Source organism: Neopelma chrysocephalum, unplaced genomic scaffold (genome assembly GCF_003984885.1).
Source record: "Neopelma chrysocephalum unplaced genomic scaffold, ASM398488v2 Primary Assembly neopelma1_69, whole genome shotgun sequence".
Classification (NCBI taxonomy): Eukaryota; Metazoa; Chordata; class Aves; order Passeriformes; family Pipridae; genus Neopelma; species Neopelma chrysocephalum.
The window spans coordinates 3,545,432-3,571,313 of record NW_020897729.1 but is presented as its reverse complement, the minus strand read 5'-3'; the positions used below and the strand labels follow the sequence as shown (position 1 = coordinate 3,571,313).

The 25,882-nt window shown below is 41.6% G+C and overlaps 1 protein-coding gene across 1 annotated transcript; it reads right to left on the bottom strand.

Annotated features, from left to right (window-relative positions):
• Positions 1–1,594: 1,594 nt before the first annotated feature.
• Positions 1,595–8,465, bottom strand: AHSG (alpha 2-HS glycoprotein). Its single transcript, XM_027685685.1, has 7 exons — positions 8,169–8,465; positions 6,683–6,793; positions 5,398–5,482; positions 4,358–4,521; positions 3,962–4,075; positions 3,084–3,164; positions 1,595–2,229 (listed from the first exon to the last, which is right to left on the bottom strand). Exons 1-7 carry the CDS (start codon positions 8,370–8,372, stop codon positions 1,954–1,956), a joined length of 1,035 nt encoding a protein of 344 aa, XP_027541486.1. The 5' UTR covers positions 8,373–8,465; the 3' UTR covers positions 1,595–1,953.
• Between the last annotated feature and the right edge of the window lie 17,417 nt (positions 8,466–25,882).

Below are 25,882 nucleotides of genomic sequence, written 5' to 3'. Positions count from 1 at the left end.
TATGGAGACCACAGATGTTTCTGCTACATTTCTTTGCTTTGTGTCAGTGGAAAAGGCAAGAAGAAAATGCAGCATTTCTGAAGTTCAGAGATCCTCATGGACAGGGATCCCTTTTATAAACATACTGTTTCTACAATTAGATAATTTTCCAAGCCTGGAAAACCGTCTTCTCTGTAACTTAGTGCCTACTTCATTATATACAAGACAATTTTTATGGTTTAGTTAAGGTGATCCCTAGTTTTAAAAAGTCTCATGCATCTGGTGTTACAGTAATGCAGATCATAATCGTCGCTGTTTCATTAAATCCTCTACTGCATCTCTTGCAGTGAGATGGGAGGACCACCTACCTTACTACATCAAGAAATGTCTACAGCTTAGTACAAGCACTTGTCGAGGGAATGGCAGAATGTCCTGGAGTCACTGCTTCACAGAGAAGCAAAAAATCCCTGAGCAATTGACTGGCAGTGACTGGTGCAAATGCTGAAACACATTTCCTGCAAAACTCAGCCTTTGCTTGAAATGTGAGAGCTGCTGCCTTCATGGGCAGAGCTTGTCTTCAGTGTGCTGCCATCACATTATATGGTTTATAGAGTTTGGGCTGATTTTCCTTTTTCTTTCCTCTCCACACACCCAGCTGCAGTGCTGGTGCAAGTGCCTATGGCTTTTCCTTTCCCCAGTGACACAGCAACACAGAACCTTTCTGTATTGCAACCTGTTGCACTGTCACCAAGAGCAAATGTTAGTTGTGTTGCTTACTGAATACTGGAAGGTTGTAACTAGGAGAACAGGATAGGTTATTTGAACCACTTCAGAAATGACATGTGTTCTGCAATTTTTGCTGCCTGCATGATAATTATCTTGTAGCAAGTGCTGTTCCTGGTTAAAGATTCATGACTGTCTTTGAGACTGCTCCCCAGGGCCTGCAGAATTCCAGTCTGGCTGGCAGTAAAGATCCTTCTGGCCCCAGCCCCTTATTAATTCACTACCTAGAATAGATTTTGCCTCTAACATGTGCCAGAAATTCAGGGAAGATTTGACTGCTAGGACAATGGTAAATTGCCATCACTGTCTGGATCCTGTTATATGAGATACGTATCTGCAGTATAATTTTTATTCCCTTGAATTGGCATTTCCTCATACGCACACAGGCCATACAGGACCCCATGATCATACTACACCTGTGTGTCTGCTGGAAGACAGACAATACACATGTAGTTGACTGCAAGGGTTGATGCTTTTCAGCCTGCCAGCAATGAACGTGTCCTGATTCTCTATTCTTTTCATAGACATGGATGCTCTTATACCATGTCCAAAAGTTTTGAGGTACTTCTGGTGGATACTAAAAGTAGATACATGCTAGGAAACATTACAGGTGGAAGAGAAAAGTACATTTTTTCCTGCCACTTCTTTAGTGTTATTGGTGTGTGATCAAAAGAAAGGACTGACCTGATTTTTCGCAGTGCTCAGCACCCACACATCCCAGTGAAGCTGATGAGAAGTGCAGGAGCTTACTGTTTTTGAAATCAAGCCCAGAGTATGACTCATGATGCTGTGAAGGAGATACTTCACAAGTAAATGAAAATATATACAGATAGAAGGTACCAAAGCATTGAACATTTTATTGTGAAGTAACCTTTTGGGTGGTGTTTCTATCACAAAGCTACAACTGTTGTATAGCTCTTACAACAGTTTCATTGAAACAATATTTTCTGTATTTTAACTAGAGAATCCCTGTATATAGAGAAAACTACTGCTATATGTTGAAATCACCTATATTTTGGAGCAGGTCTTTGCAAGATTCTGTCCATGGCTCTGCTCTCTGGAGGGTAAAACTCATTTGGCCTCAGAATCAAATGGTCTCACCTATTTGCACTTGATATTATGGTCTGTGTGTTGCTGTTGCTGCTGCACACTGATCCTTCAATCAGCTGTATTTCATGTCTGTAGCACAGCCTAGATATCGAAATGGCGAATCCTCCCAGGGCATGGAGGAGGAGGAGGCACAAAGCCAACTGGGCGAGGTACTTTGTCGTGCTGAGCAGCCACTGCAACTGCTCTCTTTGTTACAGGTTTTGCTGCGAGCTTGGAACGAAACATTTCTGAAGAGCTGGATTCAGATGCAAGAGGGTTATGGTAGGAAAGCCTGAGATCATGGTTGCTGACACCTACAGCACTGGGTGGCAGTCCTGCTGATGTATCTTGTCCTGCACACACATAGGTAACTCCAGGCTGGAAAAGAAAACAGTTTGTGTTTGCTTTCAGTGACCTGGGGCTTATGACATACAGGTCATTGATATCTTACTAGGTACCCTGTTCCTAACTAGCTATAGGCCTCCAACCCAGGTACAAATGTTCCTGACCGTCACAGAAGTTTGATTTGGATTTGAACACATACACAGGAGCCCAGAAACTCCTTTTTTTATAGCCGGTGGATCATTAGCACCAAAATCTGTGGTATATGAACTTCCTAGGGCCACCTGCACAGCTGCCGAAATACTCAAGACCAGCTGCCTCATTCTTTCTTTCATATACCTCCTAGACAGCTAACTACTATTGAGTTACCAAGAGCTTTGGTCTGTAGGAAGCATTCAACCACCACCTAGTCCTTCTCAGAGCAAATGTAGACTAAAATACCTGGAGAGCACTCAGGTCGAGTGCATGTGTTTCCCTCTCCTTGCTGTAGCAGTGCAGGTCAGTGTCCCTGAATTCAGTCATGTCTAAGGACTACTAAAAGCTCCCAGCTGATTTCATCCACCACAATGCTCATGTCTGTTTTACATTTATCTGCCTTACCCCTCTAGCTGAGCAGAATTTGGTTCCCTTTGCCCTACTAGATGTGAATTTTCCAGATGGTTAGAAGGACAAACTGTCAAACATTGATGGCAGAGGTGACATAAGCACAGAAATCCATAGGATAGTCAGGAGCTACCTTACCTTGTTTTTTAGGATACAAAGTTAAACTCAAGTTATCACAGATAGCTAATGCAGTCTACAGTGAAAGAAGTAAACTCAAGGTGATGGCTTGTAACAGTATTAGTAGGTTAGAATACTCTGGAAAGCAAGGAAATATCTGGAGTTGGTACCTGATGTCCGTACAACTGGCAGTCCACTCGAAGGTTCTGTGAGGGAAGTTTTACCATTGTTCCTGTGCAGAAACCAAAATTCTGGCAAAGCAGAACATAGTCAAGAGAAAATAGTTAGAAAATAGAGGGGGCTTGCATTACAATTTTTAATTTCAGCACATTTAGAAATTGCTACATGTTCTCATGTCTTATCTGAGCAGTAAAGTGCTTGCTTTTTAGCCTATTGGGCTCAAAAGCCAAGCTCTTTAAATGCATAAGCAGCAACTAATTCCTGTATTATTCTGGAGTAAAATCCTTTGTATGTCTGCATATGAGGGAGGGAAAGAATATATAAGAATCTAAGTAAAAAGCCCACACCCACTAAAACTGCTTAGGACTCAATTTCATCAGAAACAGAAGAATTTTAAGATGATAAAGTATACAGTATATTTTTCAAGAGCCTATATATGGGAACAAAGCACACTGACAGCACTGGAACTGTAGGAAGGGGAAACAGTCTGCTTTTTTTTTTTTATGTGTTTGTGTGTACTGTCCAGTATGAAGAGCCTGATTTTCTCAAGTGCTCATGTTAAGAAGAGTAAACAAAAATATGTATTTTGTTGATTAAAAATATTCTGTCTTAAGGACATTTTGGTCCTCAAGCCTTTTTCAAATATATTCAAATCCATCAGGATTCAGTCCAGATACCGCAGAGAGAAGAGAAAGGTGTGATATTGCTTTAGGAATGATATATTGAAAAGCATATCACGATGGTACACATCTCTTGCACTTTGATCCCCACAGGGGTCTATTCCTGCTCAAGTGTGAGCTCATCCCAGCATGATGCTGCTTTTCCACCTCTGAGTTGTTGGGATTGGGGCTGGTGCTGGCATACTCACAGACTGATCCTCAGGCAGCAGCTGACAAGCCCCCACATTAACTTTGGCTTCTTCTGCAGAGCAGTTCGTGGCACCCACAGCAAACTCAACAGCAACAACATGCGCTGGGTGATACTGATAAAACAGGAAAATTGTTTAAGTGACTTTGCACTGTGAAACTGCAGAGCTGCAGAGAAAAGATAAAAGGCAAATGTTGTGTCTTCATCTCCTACTGGAGTGAGGGAATCCTGTGGCTAAAATAGTACCAAATACTTGGGAAATTAAGAGCAAATCTGTAGGGCAAATTAGAGCAAGCAAATTGAATCTGTTTGCCAACATGACTAGTTATCAGTGCACAGTTGCTGAAGATGAAATATTCTGTTTACATGGAAGGCTAGACATAGTTCTAGTAATTACCTGTATTTTCCCTCTTCCAATCTCAAGGAGTCTGAGGTAAGGACCGGTGGTTTTGCTGTTGAAGTCATTGAGTGCAGCTGACACTGTTTCTAACACCTCAGTGTTGTTCAAACTCACCAGCAGTGGACAGTCAGGGCAGAGTTTGCTAATGTCTTCACCTGAGTCTGCAGGAGGAACCGAAGGGATTATGTTTTGATCAGATTGTAAATTGTTTTGAAAGGCATTATAGACCTATTCAGTCACATGAAACACTGTTTCATCTTCTGTCCCAAATTACAGTGGCAGGAATTTTTGCAGTGCAGGCTACAGATGGCAGTGTGGCACATGACTTGGCCGTTCAAATCTTTCTGCAAAGAAAAGTGCTGTGGACTTTAATAGCACATTTTGAATGTTCTTACTCAGTTTTTAGTAAATTTGCTTTTTGGCAAACTGTCTGTGACACCAATAAAAAGGTGCTTCAGCTCACACTAGGAATGGTGGAAAAATTAAGATATTTCAATTTATTACAGTTGTGTTTGTGTGTGTGTTATTTCATTCAGTCACCAGTTTTGAAAGTAGTACACAAGGTATCTCATACAGAGCAAAGAGATCTCATACCGGGCATGCAGAATAGACATTCTGCTTTCCCATGGCAGTATTGAAAATGCTGGGTTTAGTAAATAAGCTGCTTCTGCCAAAGAGGTTCTGACAATCAACAAGCTCAAGTAAACTCAGACCAACAAGGAATCAAATTCCTGAGGTTAAACCCCTGAATGAAAAGATTCATGACAAGCAATCTCTAGGTCAAATCTGGGACCTGCTGCCCAGTTAGTCTTACAGTATCTTAATTGTCATAGTAAATGGTCATTCATTTTCTGAATGAAATCAGAAAAGAGGGGGAAATGACGTTCAAAACAGCTGCATTTAGAAAACTCATTAACTCTCATCCTTTATGCCATATTTATACCCAGAAGTTTGGAATGAAAAAGCTACTGAACTGTAACCACTGCTATAATAATACTCCAGCCTCTGGATTTAAACCTACAGAACAAAGCCTTTACCTGCATGTGAGTGGCATTTGCTAGCAAGTACAGATATTGTCCCATCCAACTTCTGCAGTTTAACATCACAGTCACCCTCAACTGCCTAGAGAGAGACAAAAATCAAAGGGTTACATTGTTCAGATAAATCAGATTTTCTGAAAAGGGCAACTAAATTCAAAAGAACAGATCCTGGCTGAGCATTCTGGCAACATTGGTCTGATTGCAAAGGCACTGCTAGGCGTGTCTTGCTGTCTGTGATTTTGTAAAAGGTAGATCAGAGCTACGAAATTCGGATCTAAATCTGGGTCTCAAAAGTATCAGAAGTGCCAGGGTAGCCAGATTATGGACATTTGGTACAGGTTCCTCTCTCATAAAGAGCAAAGAATATGAATAGTTATGAATTAAGACCTTCTGCAGAGCTGTTTGATAACATTCTCACTAATCTCAGCTGGTCAGTGGCCATGGTAACAGCAGAGTGTGCTGCCTTGTGTGAGCTGGCTCACACGCAACGTGATCCAGCAGAGAGGAGATGTCAAAGGCAAAGCTGAAGTCACTGGGAAGAGGGAACAGTCAGAGTTACCTCCCCCCAGATGGAAAATGGGATCTGAGCCCTGATGAATACAGGGGTGGACCATGATTCATATTTAGTGAGCTCTGTGAATTGGGCCCCATTCTAGAAACAGCAGGCTTAAACTGTCAATTGCTCACTCTGCTTTCTGCTTAGAAACCAGAGCTGCCTGTGCTCTGACAACACTTCCGCTGCTTTGGTCAGGGAAAGCTTCTCTAAGCTGGATCACACTTGCATGAGAACTAAGTATTTGAGGCCAGTAAATTCTGGCTGAGCATTACTTTGAAGGCAGAGCCCTATCTGAAGGGAATAGCTCTTCTGCAGTCTCAGCCAGGACTAGGTAGCTAGACTTGATGGAATTTCACTAGGTAACACCCCACATGTAGCCAAGGGATGGTTATGTTTGCACAAGTTTACAACAATCTTTGGTTTGCAATGAGGCAGTGACATCTGGGCCAATAATGGGGGGCTGAATCTGAAGGCCCTAAAGAACCCCATGGCATTCATGGGCTGTATGGGGGATGTTATATTGACAGTGATCTGTCCTCTTCTCATAACAGGACATAAAAGAAATTCAGCAGTGAAATCCTTCATGGCATGAAGGCAAGGAAATCAGCAAGGAGATTACAGTGATACAACATTTGCCTGGGAATCTGATTGGTGATAGCCTGGCCTCTGGCATCAACATGCTGAACATGCACCTTTGGACCCAGCTAGTAGTGTTTAGGTACTCACATGTTCCACGAAGCTCCTTACTGTGCAATTTGCAAGAGGTGTAGGGCTGAGAATAGGGCACTCGGTCTCTAATAAATCAAGTTCAAGAAATATGATGTCATTATTTGGCCCCTGGAAGAAAAAAAATAAAACACAGGAATTATTGTAATTACTTCACAAAACATCACCAGATTTCTTCCCTGGGGCTGCACTGGGGTCTCTGTTGCTGACTGTCATGGGTAGCTCCAAGCATACACTGGAGTAACTGAAAAGGTCCTTAATATTTAAGTTCATAAAAAAATAAGACTCCAGATCTGGAGTAAGTCAAGATAATCACACTGATTTTTTCCAGCTAATAAGGAACAGGCCCATAACGTTTTGAAAATCCAGCCTGTATATAGTGGGCCAATTCTCTTAAGTTAACTTGACTTTATTTTGTTGGATAGTTTTAAAAAATCAACAGCTGTCTTTTTGATGAAAAAACTTCATATTTCTATAACCAGATAACAACTAAACACTGGTGCATATTGACCTGTTTTGTTTAGTCCATTGGGATTACAGTGAGCTGCATCACCTGAGTTCCAATACTCCTTTTGTTTTATGGGCTGCAGGATCTTTTATAGCTGTTTCTGAACCTTTGCATCTATAACATAAGACATGGTTCCCTGGGTTCCCTAACTTTGAGATTGATTCTGCAGTTTGATTCATGAGTGTTTCCATTTAAACCAATGAAGTTACTTTACTGTAAAAGCATTAATATGAGCAAAGCAGTGTCACCAGTATTTCTGTGTGGGTAACTCTAGGCACACTTCTAATCTCATTTATGTCTGTTTTAGTCTTTTCTAAATAACTTTGGTATCTTCTCTCCCATAAGGAGTAGAAAACAGCCACGGAGGTTCATTCATGTTAATATTTGGGACCATTTTCAGCATTTTGAAGAATCAGAGGTTCTGAATTGTGCATACATTGTATTCATGACCATTTCTACAGTTTTTCTATATGCCTACAATGATGACAATAGATCTTAAAGAAAATAAGTTGCAGTTATTTCCATTCAGATTCCTTGTCAGATCAGTGGGATATTGGGTAAAATTAATGCTCACTACAAAATCATTAATAGCATGGAGTTGTGATAGGTATGCATTTAGCCAATAAATAATTACCTGCATCTCAAAGATTATCCTCAGTTTTCCTCCAGATTAGCTACTGGGCTCATTGAATCAGCACTTTGAATGATCTACCCTAGCAAGCACACTGCAATTGTAAACCGAGCCCATTGTACAAAAACATCTGAACATTTCTCTCCCCCCCTCTGTTCTGCTCTTTGAGATATACATTCTAGTGACCTGGATTCTCCACTGCTACCAGGTGGCCTTGCCCCATTTAAATCAACAGAGCCATGCTGATTTCCCCATGTGAGGATACAGCCCTTGGCAAATCCCTGTACTGGTCATTTCCAAGCATCCCCAGGTTAACCCAGTGCTCTGCCCGCAAGCTCCTCACTTACCTGCGATACCACATGGACATCCTCGATTCTGTTTAAGGCAAACTTGTATCCGTGGTGACTGTGGCCATTAATGTAATTCACAGCAACTTCAGCTGCTGCTTCAGATTCTGGGTCATCACAGCCCAAGGGAGGAGGGGGAGCTGCTGGTACAGCTTTGTGAATTGGAAGCTGAACAAGCAGTATTAAAGCTATTAGTGCCTTCATGGCACCCGAGGAAAACCGATCCCTTTCAGCAGTAAAGACCTGAGAATACTCTTCAGATGGCAGCTAGGCAGTGAGAACTGCAGCCTCATTTATATAGTACATACCACAGACTTTACAGGAGAGCATGGCTGATATTTGTCCCAGTTCCAAGAAGCATTGCAAACAACAAAAGAGAAAAGTAAATGTTGGGACATCAAGCTGACTGATTAATATTGGCCAAAGTAAATTTTATCAGGTAGGATATTGCGAAGTCTGGTAAAGCAGCTTAAGAGGAAGCATCAGCAAAAATGTAACACAATTTTTAGACATTTTTCTACCAACCAAATACTGTCCGTGTAAGAGGAATATGATTCCTCCTGTTAAATGTGTAGAGATGCTAGAGCTAATTAAGCTTTCTTGTAAACAGGACACATTCTGTTGGGGCCCAAATCTCACCAAACACCAGCCTAAATTGTGAGATCAGTAACATGATAAATTAGAAAATGGAATTTGAAATAGTTCTAAGGATCACATCCAAGAATAAATGTAATTGGATAGCAACTTTTGCTACAGAATTTATTTGGAATAGGAAGTGAGACATAGTTTCTAAATCCTTTACATCACCTCTTTCTTTCTCTGAATACTCTGAATATGTCCAATAGTTCTTTGAGGTTTAGTTTGCAAAGCAGGTAATGTAGAAATGTTTCTGGAATATGTTGTACAGATTTGAGGATTTGGCAGAAGATCCTAAAGAGTACAAAAGCGTTTTAAGGAGAATGTAAATGAAAATTAACTGCTTAAATGCTCAGGAATGCTGGATCCCAGCTTATATTTACATTCACAGTATACATGTTTACAAAACAGTAACTGGATAAGGAGAATGTTCTATGTAGCAGAATACAGTTTCTATGATGTGCCCAGCATTCAAATCTTTCATTTAAGCTGAGATGACTTTGGCTAGATAGATTCTAGTGAGGTAGACTCTACCTCAACCAGCAGAAATGTTTTTCCTGCAGGGGTTTCAGAGCAGGTTTCTACAATCCATTTTGTGGCAGTGATCAGGCTGCAGAATAGTAAAGGTCCCTTTTGGCTTTAAAATATCTGAACTTCTGCTGTCATTTTTAAAGAGTTAAGGAACTAGCTGTGGATTCGAGGTGAGTAGGAGGACTTTGGCATAGTTAGAAGTATTTCCCAGCTTGCACGGTATTGTGAGAGAAGCTAAAAGTTTTGGAAAAAGAAGCAGTCTTGAGTCATGCCTCTCTTTTCTAGAATCTGGAAATAGGGAAAACAGTATAAATAGAAATGGTTCAGTGGACAGATTAAGTGATGAAGAAAGAGGATGGGAAAAGACGGAAAAGATCGAATGATTTGCTGCAGTTGTGTGGGATGAGGTGCTTTTTGTATTCTACAATTTTCATATTGAAGAGATTCCTGGGGAAAAGAAAGGCTTTTCCTCTCTCTTGCATTAAAAAATTGGTCTCAGCATGATTTGTTTCTTCCCCTCACTTGAAGCAGGTGTTGTTTGGCATTTGTTCTGTTGTGTGGATTATCATTTGTTTTCTAACTTTGGCCTAGAACATTTAAAGGATGAAGGCTTGGTGTCCCTAAAACACACTCTGAGTGTTCATGTGGGTATCTTTTGAATCACAACAGATTTATTTAGAAATATAGTATTTTACTCTTTACTTTTAACCTACAGTTCAGTTTCTAACCTGTAAATCTTTTAATTCCCTTTTTCCTTTTTTGGTATGAAACACAGAGGTAAACTTCCAACAGGCGCAGATTGAAACTGTTTTTCACCTGAGCGACATACAATTATCCCAGCGAAGGACTTAGACTATTATTTATAAATTTAGTCTGGTCATTACTCAGTTTCTTAGGCTGCATCTTCTCTACTTCAGAGTTGCAAATACTGTAGGATGTATAACATCTCTGCAGTCAAGCTCTACATATTCCTAAATATAATATATAACCCAGTTCAGTCAACTTCAGGTTCCGTTTTCAAAGAACAACTTAAAACCTCAAATAGCAAACAGGATTTATTATCTCCTTTCTTCCCTCTTCATTGTCACTCACATTCAGTATTTCATTTACCAAGCAGGACAAAAAGGAAATACTTTGAAACCTTCTGTACCTCTTAATTTCTCAATAGGCTTACTCAATCCCTTCCCCTCTTGGTGACCGTCTGAACTTTCCTTGCTGGCATACAGAGGATCAGAAATGTGCCCACATGATTATGCTCAGTGCAATGTGGAATGTGTGACCTGCGATATGTGTGAGGAAATTTGTATTTGGGTTTTATGTTTGGGAAAGGAGTTTGAAAGTGCAGTCAGGTAGTTTGGCTACAGGTGATATGACAAAGGAGCCTTTCATCTTTTGGATACAGGCTGACACAGATCTGCCTGATTATTCCCTCTGAAAGTGGGATTGCTGATGTCAGTTCCCTCCAGGCCTTGTCCCATCACGACTCACCCTTTTATGTACCCTTACTCAAGGTAAGAGGCAATAATTGCAGAGATATCTTCTCATTGAACTCAGTACAGATCCATTCTTTCTCATGTCCAAGACGTAGTAAAAAGTTGTCCTTCAGTAGTGGCTGCAAACAGATCTTACAGCACAACAAAGTGAGCTGAATTCCATGATCCCCTGGGCAGAAGGTGACATCTCAACCTCACTGAAGTGAACAAGTGTTTCACAGAATCACAGTATCACAGAATAGTTGACTTTGGAAGGGAGGTCCCCTTGTGCAACCCCACTGCACAAGCAGGACCACCTTGAGACATGCTCAAAACCACATCCAGGTGGTTTTTGAATATCTCCACAGCCTCTCTGGGCAACCTGTTCCTATGCTTGGTCATCCTCACAGTAAGATGTCTTTCCTGATGTTCAGACAGAACCTTCTATTTCAGTTTGTCCTCATTGCCCCCGCTCCTGTCACAGGGTATTATCATCCTCCTCGCACTCTCCCTTCAGGTATTTATAACCGTTAAGATCCCCTCAAGCCTTCTCTGCACTAAGTAGTTCCAGCTCTCTCAGCCTTTCCTCATAGGAGAGATGCTCCAGTACTTTAGTCATCTTTGTGGCCTTTTGCTGCACTGTCTCTGGTATGTCCATGTCTCTCCTGTACTGAGGAGCCCAGAACTGGGCACAGCATTCCAGCTATGCTGGAATACCAGTGCTGAATACATGGGAAGGATCACCCCCCTAAAGCTGCAGGCAATACTTTGCCCAGTGCAGCCCAGGATAACGTTAACCCTCTGTGCAGCAAGGGCACATTGTTGGCTCAACTTGGTGCCTGCCAGGACCCACAGGTCCTTTTCTGCCAAGCTGCTTTCCAGCTAGGTGGGCCCCAGCATATATTCTTACATGTTCTTCCCCAGGAGAAGGATTTCAGACTTCTTGTTGAACCTCATGATGTTCCTGTCAGCCCAGTTCTGCAGCTTGTCATGGTCCCTCTGGATGATAGCACAACCCTCTGGCGTATCAGTCACTTCTCCCAGTTTTGTGTCACCTACAAACCTGCTCATCATCCAGCTCATTAATGAAGATGTTAAACAGGACTGGACCCTGGTACTGCCTCCTGGGGAACACCACTAATTACTGGCCTCCAACTAGACTTTGTGCCACTGATCAGCACCCTCCAGGCCCAGCCTTCAGCCAGTTTTCAATCCACCTTAATCCACCTTTCACACCAGTGCTGTTAGACTTTGGCCCTAGTGAATTAGGTTGCCTGAGAGACTTGACAAGGCTTCACTGTGATGGAAGGAGAACAAGCTGGGTTTACTGCCCTTGTTATATAAAATATAGTATTGATTCTATGCTCAAGGGTTGAGGCTCTACTGAATCTCAGTTCTTAATAATTCATATAAACCACAATGGAAAGGTGAGTTGATGGTTTGGGGTTTTTTTGCTTTCTTTCTCTTTTTTTGTTGGATGCTTAGAACAAGTAGTGATGATTGGAAATTTGCTGCCCCTGCTCAACCTCATCTGGAAAAAAGCAAAGAACTGCTTCCACAGATGTCAAATTGACACTTCCTGAGCTTAAAATTCAAACAAATTAACCAAGCAAACAGATAAATATCATCTTTTTAAAGCTTCAGATCAAAGTTAAACACTTGTGGGGATTTTTGAGGCTCTCTTTTCAGATTACTAAAATGTCATTTTTTGGTAAAGCAGACAGAACTGGTCCAATTCTCTGCACCACATCAAAAGATGCATTTCTGAGCAGTCAGGCATTGTACAGTACCGCAAAACTTAATCACCTTTTGCTTTACACTTGATTAAGTACATTACTTTTGGATCATAGAGTTCACAAGATATTGGAACATCAGGGCTGTCTCCTACATAGCCATCACCTACTCAGAAACCTGCACGCAAAGGCAAGAAAATGTCTGCAGGGAAAATGTCAGGTAGTTAAAGTCACCAGTCTTGTCAAGGCAGCATATTGCTTCCTTAAATGACAGTATAATCAGCATTTAAAAATAAAGTGTGTGAAAACCCATAGAGGTCTGAGAAAAATCTCAAGACAAATTAGACTAATTGATATATATAGTCTTATTGGTCCCTTTCCACTGCATGGGCAAATCTTCAGCAGATGTAAGTTGGCTTAGAATCACTTCAGTCCAGGTCCCCCAGTGTCCCTATACCAGGAATTTCAGGCTGCAGAAAAACTGTGAAGTCTGAACAGTTTTACCAGACTGTAATAGTAGAACATTATATGTTAATTAATTTCTTTTTATTAAATATGAGAGTCTTTAAGAGAAGGAAGGCTGACCATGTGCCCTCCTTTGCTGTAGTATTTGCAGTTGGGAAAGATCAGCTCAGTTGCTTAGAGCACAGTGCTAATAACACCAGGGCTGTGGGTTTCATCTCCGTATGGGCCATTCTCTTCAGAGCTGGACTCAATGATCCCTATTGGTCCCTTCCAACTCAGAATATTCTGTGATTCTGTAAATTTCTTACTGTGAGAAATAAAGTGTGCACACATGGCATCTAATTTGGGAGCCTCTAGTTTTGGGTGCCCAGCTAGAGATTCCATTTCACTCGACTTTGCTGATCTCAATCTGTTAATTTCTATTTCCTTTTAACTGTAAAATGAAAATACCTATTTTCTATTTTCGTTCTGTGATCTGAAATAACTCACTGACTTTTGTAAAAACTTTTGATATCACTGGGTAGAAGGATCTATTCAAAACATTAGAGGAATCTAAGTGTCAGGCAAACCAGTCTGTAAAACTTCAGGGATTCCTGGATTTGCAAGAAATGTAGCAGGATTGAGAGGGTTGAAATTTGGTCTCCCAGATTTAGTATTGATTATTTCAGAGAAATTTCTTATTTGCTAGAGTTTCTTTTCAAAAACTGTACTGCTTTATTTTCCTTTTCTTTTGAAAGAGCATAAAAAGTTTTAAATTTTTACTGAAATGGAAATTTTAATTTTTGACTAGCTCTCCCAGACAAAACCAACCAAGTCTATTTCTGTTCTGTTCTCTCTTGTTCTATTTTGCTCTTCTATTGTCTATGCCACTGAAATACTTGAGTGCCTTCCAGAAGTACATCAACTGACAAAACTAGCATTTGTTACATGAAAGTCTATTCTCCTTCTCTTCCCAGTGGGAAGATTATATAAGATGTTTTGTCTTAGTGAAGTTTTTGATTGATTTAAATTTTCCTCCCCATTTCCGCATTTTCCCTGCTCTGTGTTTTGATGTTGCAATCAGTAACAAGAGCAGTTTTATGAGCTGAGGGTTTTCAAGCCTCTGATTGACTTACTCTGTGTTATTCTGACCTGGTATGGGAGACCCCCCCTTCCTAAATTTGTTATAGTTTTTTACCCTTTTATCAAGGTCAAAGTTATTTATGTTGCCATGCAACTCTTAACAGTGGGATATTTTTGCTTCAGCCCTGCAGGGATGTCATGGTTCTCTCAGTGTCATGCCTGTGCAATTTGATGGGTGTGGGAAAGCCGTGTTGGAGATGGATAGGTGGCAACTGTGAAATCAGAGATTAGCAGCTACGGAAGTGGGTTTTTTGGCTTTATGTCCTTATGCTATAGTTTGGTCTTCCAGCTTATATGGGTGCTCCCCATGATCATTGCTTCATATCATAACCTAGAACAAATAAAGCAAGATACCTGGGAAGGGAGTGCAGAGCTGAACAGCAGGAGCAAACAGTGGATCAGAGAGCAGAAACAGAGTATTTCACATTGAGTAAACAGACACCCTGCAGTCAGACTGACCTCTCCTCGTCTCCATGAACAGCATGTCAAGCTAAGTGAATTAAAACTCCACTCACTGTGAGAACCAGTGACTGTCCTGCCATTACCAGGGTATCCACAGACACATGGCTCCAGTTTAAAAACGCAAATTGAAACATGCCACATTAATTCCTTCTACTTACAGGAATGTTTGAAGATGTAAATGCACAATTTGTCTGAATGCTGTCATGTTCTATGACGCTGTTAGTCTCTTTGATGGAGAACTCCGCATGATAACTCCACATGTTATCTTCCCTTGCTGAGTTAAATCCTGAAATTTAGTAGCAAGTGTTAGGGGAGCCTGCTGTGCACTCTGGATTCCCACATGCTCATATTTTTGATGTGAGAAACAAAGTTCCCTCTTGGCACTGTAGGTAAGTGCTTTTTCCACTGAGTTTTGTAGAAAAAAACTGCACATTCATTCTTATGCTGTGGCAGTCTGAGAACATTAAATTGTTCCCTACTTATGCTGGGCTACTGTTTTGAAAAAGGTGCATATGTTTCCATGTGGAGTCTCATTGGCATGAGTGACAGGAGGGTCCATGCTGTTCCAGGCAGGGCTAGGGAATGGCAGGTGGGAGGAAGGCAAACTGATATCCTTTCTCACCTTGGAGCACTCCTTCAGGGGCATGACAAACTCAATCAATATCCCAATGAGATTTACATAACTCTGACAAGCAAGAGAGTTTTTAAAAAATTAAATTTATTTATTTTTAGTGAGGCAGATGATCATGATTTTCTTTTTTTTACTGCTACATGTCCCTAAATCACCCATTTATTCAACTCTTTCTGCTGCCTTCCAGCCACATGGCTAAAAATGTGGAAGTGGGATTGGAAACATGAGGGGGACATTTTAATTTAATAGCATAGAGGCGATATATTAATAACACATTTGCAACAGGGGAAGTGGATTTTTCCAAGTTAGTCCAGTTTGGAAGAATTTATTTAGACATTCCTGCTTAAGGAGTTGAAATTTTGCATGTAAGACATGAAGTATGGATGACTTTTATGACAACAAAGTAGCCAGACTTACAGCTTTCCTTGCTTAATTTACACAACATTGGATTTGAAGCAGACAAGGGACTCCAGGCTATTGAGAGCAATAAACACAAGGCACTCTGAACAAACACATCTGTGCCCAGGTGACCTTCTCCTTAGCATCTAAAAGAAAGGGAGATGGGAATGTGAGCATCGTGGGCTGATTAAACACAACATCCAGTGTCACATTCATATAAAGAGGTGTATGTCAACACTTTTTCCTGATATGTTTGTGAATTTGTTAAGTTTTGTGATGCCAAAGGAAAGAGGAGCTGTAGCTTTGTTTACATTCAGCCCAGAAATTCTGAACCGAACGGTGATGTTAAATTCTGCCAGTTAGAAATTGTACATATAACTGGCTAGTGCAAAACACTGCTTTTGTACTCATGGATTTATTAATAAAACAGGTAAAAATAACTCACAGAACTGCTTTGGTGAGGCTGCAAGGTTTTGTAGTGGGCATCTCAGCCTTTGCCTCTGGCGTATCCCCTCTGCTGTTCTCTTCAGCATCATTGGTCTCAGTGAGTTTCTAATTTTTCCATTAGTTATTTCCATTCTTCATTGCTGGTGGCAGCACCGTCTTCCTAACACCCAGGTCTGTCTCTTGAAGGGCATCTTGGGTCTTTTTGAGTCCTCTTGTCTAACACAACCAGTCTGGGTCTACATCATAATTTTCTTACTGTAAATTATATCTGAAATTCCTATTTTATCTGTCACTGTAGTTCAGCATATTCGTATACACTGATCTCCATATGATGACCTCCTCTACCACTGGTCCTATTCCCTATGCAAGGCTACCAAGTATGTCATCATTTCTGTGAGTGGTTCCTCATCCATAAGAACATCAAGCTCCATTTTCTCCTCTCATCATCAAGGCCCTGGCCAATACTAAACCTTCTCATTTAGCTTTACCTGGATCTCTCCTTGTCCCTTCTGCCATCATTATCTCTTTGAGCCATTCAGCCCCCATGTCACTGACAGAGATGTCTCTTTCACTCTCTTCAGAAAGAATCCCACTTCTGAGCTTGTCCTTGAGGCCATCACCTCTCTGAATTCTCACAGGGCCTGAAGAGCTGCCCCTTGTCACATTATCTCTAGTAATGTGTTTCATGACTTTTAAACCTGTGTTTACTATACAGGCAGCTGTACTTACACTGAAAAGTTTTTAGGACTTCACAGGGGAAAATGTTTGAAAACCACCTGAAATGGTGAGTTTATCTGCTGCATTTCTGTTTTGTCAGGTATTTTCCTAATCTGCCTTTCAGAGCACATGTGGCAATGCCACTCTAGGGACAGTCTTATCATCTTCGCTTACCAAGAGCAGTTTGGTATGAAATGTTCCTTTTAAAATGGTCTTATCTGACCCCTTCCTAACTCTTGCCTGCATATTGCCTGCATGGAGGAGCAAGGAAACCATCCTGTACTTCACACACAAGTCTCACAAATGAGACTGACCTTGGGGTAGCTGGATGAAAGCCTTCCACTGACAACAGGGAACACACAATATTTACTTGCAATAGAAGAGGAAATGAGGCCTAGTTCATACATTTGGAAACCTTTGAGTTCCTAACAGAAAGGTTGCTAATACTGGTGTCAGACATTGCTATTTGTTTTGTTATATAACTCACCTGGAGCTCAACTGCAGTTGTAAGTATGCATTGACATGGGAGCATAAGACTTGGCTGGGATTATGGTGTTGCAACTCCCAGGTACTTTCTGAAAGGAAACAAGATCTTTTGTAAACTTTGCACCAATAAAAATATAGTAGTTGCCATTTGTTTTAAGTTTCTTGACAATTTATTTGCTTCATTTTTATGAAGTTTCTGTCTAGTGATGCAAGTTAAAGATTCAGGTTTTGAAATAACCGTTGGGTGTTGGTTAGAAAGCTTGCAATCTGAAATCTCTCTCAGTAGGTATTTCTGGAAGAAGTAATTTTCTGAGTGCAGCTGAAGGTGTTAAAGATGATTGTGCGATGTTATATGTGTGTTATAGGAACAGGTAGAGACAGAGCACTAACAGGGGATTTCTTTGCTTGAAATTCCCACCTATTGTCAGTGTTCATCTCCTGCTTAACTTTGGATATAGCCCTGCAAGTTTTTTGTGAGTCAGATACTTGAGGCAGGCTCATGGAAATGCCAGGACAGATAGACAGATGCACTACATGTGCTTTGGAGAGCTAAAGGACTGTTGCAAAGAACTGCTAGAGACTATTTGTGCACAGAGAAACAAATAACTCATATTCCCTACTCTGTAATCAAAAGCCATTCTTGGCTGGGAGAGATCCCTGCAACAACATTCTTGCCTCCCCTTGAGAGAAGGAAGCCGAAGATTATTCTGTTACCCTTCATTATCATTCAGTGTGGTATAAACTGCCCAGGACTTGAACTCTCAAGTGCCCAGGAGGGCCAGTACATGAATATACCTTGTGTCAGCAGAGGCCATTTCAAATAATACAGATGATGACAGATTGATGTTGGTAGCTCATTAGGCAAAGCACTGACCGAGACATCAAATTCCTTTCAGCAAGAATATGGCTGGACTGTTTGCTGTTGTGCATTAAAGGAGAGACACATTTTTCTTCTTTGATTTCTCTTGCTTCCTGCTTCCCATGTTTGCATCAGACAGTGCCAGCTATCAGATCTGTCATCATGTTTGACTTTCCTAATGTGAACAGCTGTGCCAGAAGAATCAAGGTGTAAAGCTAAACCCAATCTGCACATATAGTATATATAGTACATTTCAACAAAAGACTCGTGTTCATAAGCCTCCTGTGGCATACGGATTTTAATATAACACTTGGCTTCTAGCTCGTCCAGATCCAATAGTACAATCTTCCCACCCATGCCTGAAAGGATAGAGAACAGATTTCTGAAACAGTGTAAGGTGTATTCAGATTGCTGTCTCCTTGATATGCTAACTCCTGCTCTTGTGGATTATGCTTTCACACTTTTGGGGCATGCCTTAACCCATGTGATTAAGCTGGTAGCCTTCTGCCTCTTCCCGAAGAAGACGGAGAGAAGTTTTCCAAGCAGCAAACAGTGTCACAGTTCTCTACCTCTTTGTCACAGTCTGACAGAGGAAGCCAGGTGACTTCAGCTGCCATCACATTCTTCCCCTGTGATCTGTCTGGGGGAAGACAGAGTGAACTGTGCAACGTCCTGCAGAGAAGAGAGGGAGGTGAAGGATTTCATGGGGGAAGGAATCCCTAGTCCCTATTTAGCCCTTGTGCCCAGCAAGGATAAAATACTTCATAGTCTGGGGGCTAAGTAAGGGCAAACACATCTGAGGCTAGTTGGCCCATGGGACTACCCCAGAAGAGCTGGTGCTGGTCCCAGAAAAGAGGATTCCACAGCTGCTGAGAGGAACCACAGAGATGAGATGGACACCCAAAGGAAGAGATCAAAGCAAGGAGAGGAGGAAGGGAGTATTCAGCAATTGAAAAGACCCTAGTGTGAGGATGGATGATGAAATACTTGGGGCTGTGATGGGTGCCTGCTGCACCCAGCTCGTTATCCACTGTGCACACCAGACCCAGATCCAGCCTGGCTGCACAGCGTTCTTTGCAGCAGCCCAGTTCTGGGGCTTTGTGATTCACTAAGTAATCTTACAGTATACTGGGTACTTTATCCTCTCAGCTGATATTATGCTCAGCACTTTTCATATCTGAAATGGTTTTACAAACTATATGGGTAATTATCCCTTGGAGGTAGGAAGAGACAAACATTGCATTTTTATAAAATACAATATTGGAATAAACATCACTGCCATTCTAGTAAGGCAAATGTCACAAAGGGACCTGATTGCCACGGTACAAAAATGATCTTTTGAAGTGAATGTGCATTTTTCCCTGTTTACTGTAGTTTGCTGTGCTCTTAGGTCCTTGTCTTTCAGATGTGTTCTAAGGTATACCCAGAGAGTAAATTGCAAGACTCGTGATGAACTGCTTTAAATAGAACTGGCTTTAAATAAAGTCAATGAGAAATGACAATATGGGGCAGGAGTAGCCTATCAGACATTTCCCACATCTCAGTGTTGTGCTAGACTGAAAAGATTAGCGTTAACATTACATCTAATGTTACTAGTCTGATGATTCGTATACCTTTTATTGATTTTGTTTGAATTGAGTTTATAACTGTTGGTTTGGTCTTAATTTATATAACCAGTGGCCAAATACAGTGTTTTCTTAGTAATTCTTGCATTACACAGAGCTAGATGCAATGACAGTAACTGTGCCTGGCAGTCTACCATCTGGGTACATGCTAATAAAATAATCATCTGCATAATTTTGGAAGTCATTGCAGATACTGGGGGGAAAATGTATTGGGTTTGAGCTGAAAATTGCAGGCAGCCCGGTAGAATAATAATGATGCAAATAATTTCCCCTAAAATCCTGGAATGGTCTCTGGTGGGATTTGTTTTACATGCATCATGAAGCTGCCTATGTTAACTTTGCTTTGATATCAAAGGTAAATAGAGGATGAATGATTAAATAATTTCTATTCAGTTTTGCTGAAAAGAAAATTTAAGTCAGTTTGAAATGAACAATTTCTGCTCTGTTTTATGACAGTAATGAGGGAGGAAAACCCTTTTTCCTTGCATCACTAAATAATAAACTATTAAGGATTATAGATCTTGTTTCACAATTGGGTCCCACTGCTAGGATCAATATGTGTTTGTCAGGAAAGGACAGTTTGCTCTGCAAGGAATATATTTGCTTCTTCTGCATTCTGAAATCAATTATAACTCATGACAAAGCTGACCCCTAATAAATCCAGAAAAAGTAGTAATACCTTAAGAAGTATGTCACTGAGAAGAAACACGTGAATCCAACACATTAGCATTGTATTCAGGAGTAACTTCCCCTATTCCAGTCCACAGGCCCTTTCTGCAGCTGGAGCTGAACACAAAACATCTTATTTGGGGGCAGGAGTTATTTATGAAATAGCTGTTTGCATCTCCAGTTCTCACTCTGTCTCCATCCAGTTTATCTGTACCAGAAACACTGGAGAAGGTACAATAGCACCTGTGGAAAAAACATTGGAGCAATGAGCCAGACTGGTAAGTTGGGTAGAGCAGAGAGGTGGAGTGGAGATCTTTGGATATTTACGACCTTGAATGCCAGTAATTGAAACCTCTCAGCAACTGAAGCCTATGAAAGGAATTGTGGGAGGGAAAAATAGGAGAGCCCACCAAATTCCACTGAAACTTATCAGGTTAGAAGAGCCAGTGTGGAAAGTTTTGTAGATATTTTAAAAAACATTTCTCACTTACTGGCCTGTCCCCTCAGACTAGGGGCAATGTGGGATAGTGAACACTGAAGTTTGTGCTCAGGCTTTTGGGTGATCAATATTTAAATGGAAAGCTTGAGGTGGGAAACCAGTTTAGCCGAGCAAGTTTGAAGGGAGTACAGAATGGAAAATTACCAAGAGCAAAAGAGATATTAAGACAACGTTAAACAGACTTGCAGAGTACTACAGGATGTTTGTGGCAGGAGAGAGGAAGAAATGAACAGGTTTTCCTAGAGCAGAAGTTCAAGTTTGCTGTATAAAAAGGTCAAAGAAATCAAATCTGAAATAAGAGCAGAAAGGTGCCCATGTTTTTGACAGGATGCTATGAGGGCAGAAGAACCTGAACTTACAAACAAAAAATGCTTCAGAGTAGCTAGGAACTAGAGGAGGTGCTGCGCATGGGGTTAAGAACATTTTACCTGCAACCAAACCCTTTTAATGCTTAAAATTTTAATGTTCAGAAAACCTGCACAAGTGACATGTCCCAGAGAGGCATATTCTGGATGGAGAGGTTTGTACCTTCAGTGAGATGGTGAACATGCTGGCAGAAATTTAAGGAGATGGTGCTACTAACAGGTATTAAGCACTGGGCTTAGGGACTGCCACTGCCAACTGTTTTGCAGCCACGGCTCCGTGCCTGTAGTCCAAACGCCAGGATCGGTGCCTCGTGCTTCCCAACCACAGCAAACTCGGGGCAATCTGGCAGAAGTCCATCAGAGGTACTCAACCACATCTGTGACGCTGTGACAGGTCGGGGAAACAGGGCAGGCGTGAAGAATGGAGCAGGTTCAACTCCCAAGGCGTGGGTTGACGTTACGGGTCAGCTCATGTCGCCGGTAGCTGCCCTGGGAAGGGGAGGTCTCACGCCCTGTTCCCAGCCACAGGCTCTCACCCTTCTCTGGCATTGCTGCTTCACTCATCCCACCATGCGGTGAGGGGATGCAGGGAGTTACACCATCAGAAAATGAATCATTCATTGTGGCGAGATTGGCTCTTTGGCAGAGGAACTCCAGGAGTTGGGTTAGCGGAGATCCAGCAAGGGGCTGTGCAGGCACATGGGAAGCAACAGCCGCCAGTGGGGAACATGGATAATCTAACCAGTCGAGTCACTGAATCATAAAAATTTGTTTGGAAGGGATCTCTGGAGATCATTTGGGCAAACTGCCGACACAAAGCAAGACTATCACCGGCATTGCAGTGGTGGTTGGAAGCACCAGCTGTTTCAGCTTCAGCTTCTCTGCGTGTGAAATAGGGGTAACCCCACACTGGTGAAGCTGAAATCCTCTTTGGTGAAGCATCTGGAGATCTGCAGGTGACAAATTCTGCCTTAGCTTGAAGGATGTACAAGACCATGCAACGCTGCTGGGTGTCAGGGATAGGAATTCTGTTTTTCCTGGCCTTTGTATAAGGCTTGTGATATGGATTAATGTTTTAGGTACAAGGTTGAACTTGTTCAAATATTAAGACTTCTAAGCACAGCTTATGGAAAAAATACAGCCATATGTCATTGAAGAGGGGATGATACACAGCCCTAAATATTCATCTGTTTGTCAGTAGATTTAAAACCAGTGATTGCCTGGAAGCTATTCCTGTTGTGATAATGGCTGTCATACTTGTTTACCTAAACTGAATGATGTCAGAATAGAAAGACCTTCTTTGCTCCTTTATAGTAGCTCCCATGTTTCAGACTGGATCAGGTATAACCAGTTTCTTTAAAGAAAATATTTACTTTTCATCAGAAGTTTACATAACATGTTCTCCAAAGGAACAAATATTGTGTTTCAGCATAGTTTGAAACATGGGAGACGGAGAAGAAGTTAATGAACAACATTAAGTCAACATCAAAGCACTTTCTTTCTCTAGTAAATACTCAGACCATCAGGCTATGGTGCAATAAGGAGAAGTTCACGGTCAGTCTCTTTTTAACTTGCTTTTTATTATATTTTGAGACCTCATGCAAAAAGTCTGCACTGGCCTTGAAAAAGTTATCTGCAGGAAGGGAGAATTAATGCATATATATCTTGAGGTGAGCCTAATCTTATTGGAGAAGTCTGAGATAGAATTATAATAAAATATTATAAATAAATGAAAATGAGTGGCGAAAGCTGTAGAATGCTCTCTAGAGGAAGGAAGGGCCTGGTGACAGGTATTGTGGGGTTCTTGGGAAAAAACAACTGCCAGGCTGGCAAGAGACAGAGAGGGGTGAAAGCAGTAAGAAATACAGAAGTCTGGGACCTCAGCCCAAGGCAGGGAGCTTCCCTGCAAGTCCTGTGCTGGGGAAGAAACAGAGCTTGGTTTTCTTTCTGGGATAAAAATCTGCTCAAAACAAGCCCACATTATTTGGGTTCAGAAGTGGAGGCTGCTGGGTGGTGTGAGGACACTTCAGCAGCCGAGCAGACCTGAGGCTGGGTACGAGTTAACTGGAGGAGTGAGTCTTGGAAAGAGCTACATATTTGCAGACACACACGAGCAGTTTGTGGTTCATCCAAGAGACAATCCCAGTCCATTTAAGCCTGATGACAATGGTACATAAAGCTTTTGCTGCATCTTTTCATTATATCATGATCTTTAGCCTTACTCCAACCATAACAGGAATTAGCAGCAAACTGCCTGCTTTCTGCTTCCCTAAAAAATACAAAAGCCATTGGCAAAGGTGGAAGAGAGAAAAGTCACTGCAAAATCTGTATTTGCATAGCAAAATCTGTACACTTTCATGGAGGGAAGTGGGCGCTGAAGACAAGGAACTTTTTGCCATAGAACCCTTTCAGAATGGGCACGTGAAATGAGCAAACAGAGCCACAGAATCAGGGAATATTCTGAGTTGGAAGGGACTCACAAGGATCATCAAGTCCAACTCTCAGTGGCCCATACAGGGATCAAATCCACGACCTTAGAATTATTAGCAACATACTCTAATCAACTGAGCTCAGGGAACCTCAGGCTTGTGTTTGAAGAACAGCAAATAAGATTCCTGTATTTACAAGCAGTAACAACAGGGTTGCTAGACTTGTAGCAGTACCATGTACGACTTATAAATAGGCTTTGGAGGGAAGAATAATATGAGAGGGAGGATAGGAGGGACAGAGAGAGGAAAGTGGAATAAAATGTAACAAGCTTTTACCGATGTTGGGTCATGTCACACTACTATTTTTAAGATAATCAGTTTTCATAGTCAGGAAAAATGTGGTGGATCTCTTAGGCTTTAGTAAAAATCTCATAGCTGTCATATGGGGAATTACTAAAGAGTTACATGTTACAATTCTGCTGGCTAAAGGGGCAACACAAAAATACATACTATAAATAGGAAAAATATCAGCTTGGAGGAAAACTGATAGTGATGTTTCCCAGATATCTTAGGTTAGTCTTAAAACTGATCCTGTTTTAATATATTCATTAATGTCCTCGGCACACTGGTAGTGACATATTTATGCAAGTTGCTGGTAGCATTTAGAGGGCACCATTAGTAAAGGAGGATCAGGATATGCTACACAAAGGGCCAGGTGACCTTGAGAAGTGGAGTTACAGAAGGAATGAAACATAACAAAGGAAAGAAGAGAAAAGCAGAGCCATGTGGCTGAGACCATAGTGCTGTAAGCTCATCAGTAGTAATAAGGGGACAGGAAAATGTGGGCATTTAGGATGATTTCAGGATGATTGGACTGTTAGCATGAAGCATCTGGAAAAGAAATTCAATGTCTGATGGTGTCTTCAGGAGCAGCAGGACGGGAAAGTGTGAATGCTTTTTCCCTGGGAACTGGTATGACATCTGCAGTGCCGTACCCCTGTCTGGCACCAGTCTCAGGAGCGACCTTCCCTGGAGATGGCTGTAGGAAAAGGCTTCTAAGGTGAGCAGAGTCCCTTATACAGGAGCACACTAAGGAAGAGTAGCTCTTTTATTCTTGGAAATTCAAGACTAAGGCAAAGTAACAGCAAAGAAGGCCTTTTTGTTTTTAACAGTACAGCCTGTCAGACATTATCAGTCACTAAACCCTGGGCAGGTTGAACAGTCTGTCTGACTCAAACAGAGCGGTTCACCCAAGCTTCCACAGCCTGTGTTCACATTGTGCAGTGATCTGGAAGCCCCAGGCACGCGCCAGTCCCTGCAGACCCAGCAATGGCCCTCGTTAGAGCAAAGACAGCCCTAATCAGGCCTATCTCAGAAAAGGAAGAAACTGCAAAGAGGAGGAACAGTAATGTGGAGATAATTCCGTCTCCCCTGTGTGGGAGGCCGGTGTGCACTGACTGCAGAGCTGATAGGTATTTGTCTGTGTAGCCTTTAAAAAGGAGATTTGGAGGATGCTGATAAAAGAGCTCAAACTTGAGATCTACTGCAAAGGCTTGTTCAAGATTTTCCATCACAGGTGGACAAAATAAATGGATGTGAAGTCATGTGAATGTATACTGGATGCAGCCCCTATGGCAAGGCAGTTTTACTTGGGAGTGCCAGTCAGGACACATACCTAAGTCAAATGACTTGGAGTTGCAGGGGGGAAGCTGGATTGCAGTTTCCATTATGCAGACCTGAATCTGGAGTTACTGCCTGAGTCGCTGAGGTTATTCCAGTTGGCTTTCAGCCCAGTTTGGTTCACTTGACCAACTGTCTTTTCACCCTTTCTCCCAAACAGCAGCAGATAAAATTTGGCCTTGTCTGTGCTCTTTTTGGTGACTTAATCCCCAGCACAGGCTTACTTATCAGACCTCTGTACACAAGGCAGAGTTAATTGGCTCTGATCAACCCGAGCGGTGGTCCCTGGAGCTATGCTGATTTTTACCAGAAAACATTCAGACTTAGCCACTCGATTTCCTTATGTAAAAGAGCTAGTCGGATTTTTCAGTGAGCTTAAATTAGTGATAGAAGATAAATCTTTCCTCATTTCATGAGTTGGAAACATATTTATTGTGTGAGTACTTGCTGGGGAGGTGAGAAAGTTGTTCCCAAGCCATGGGGATGT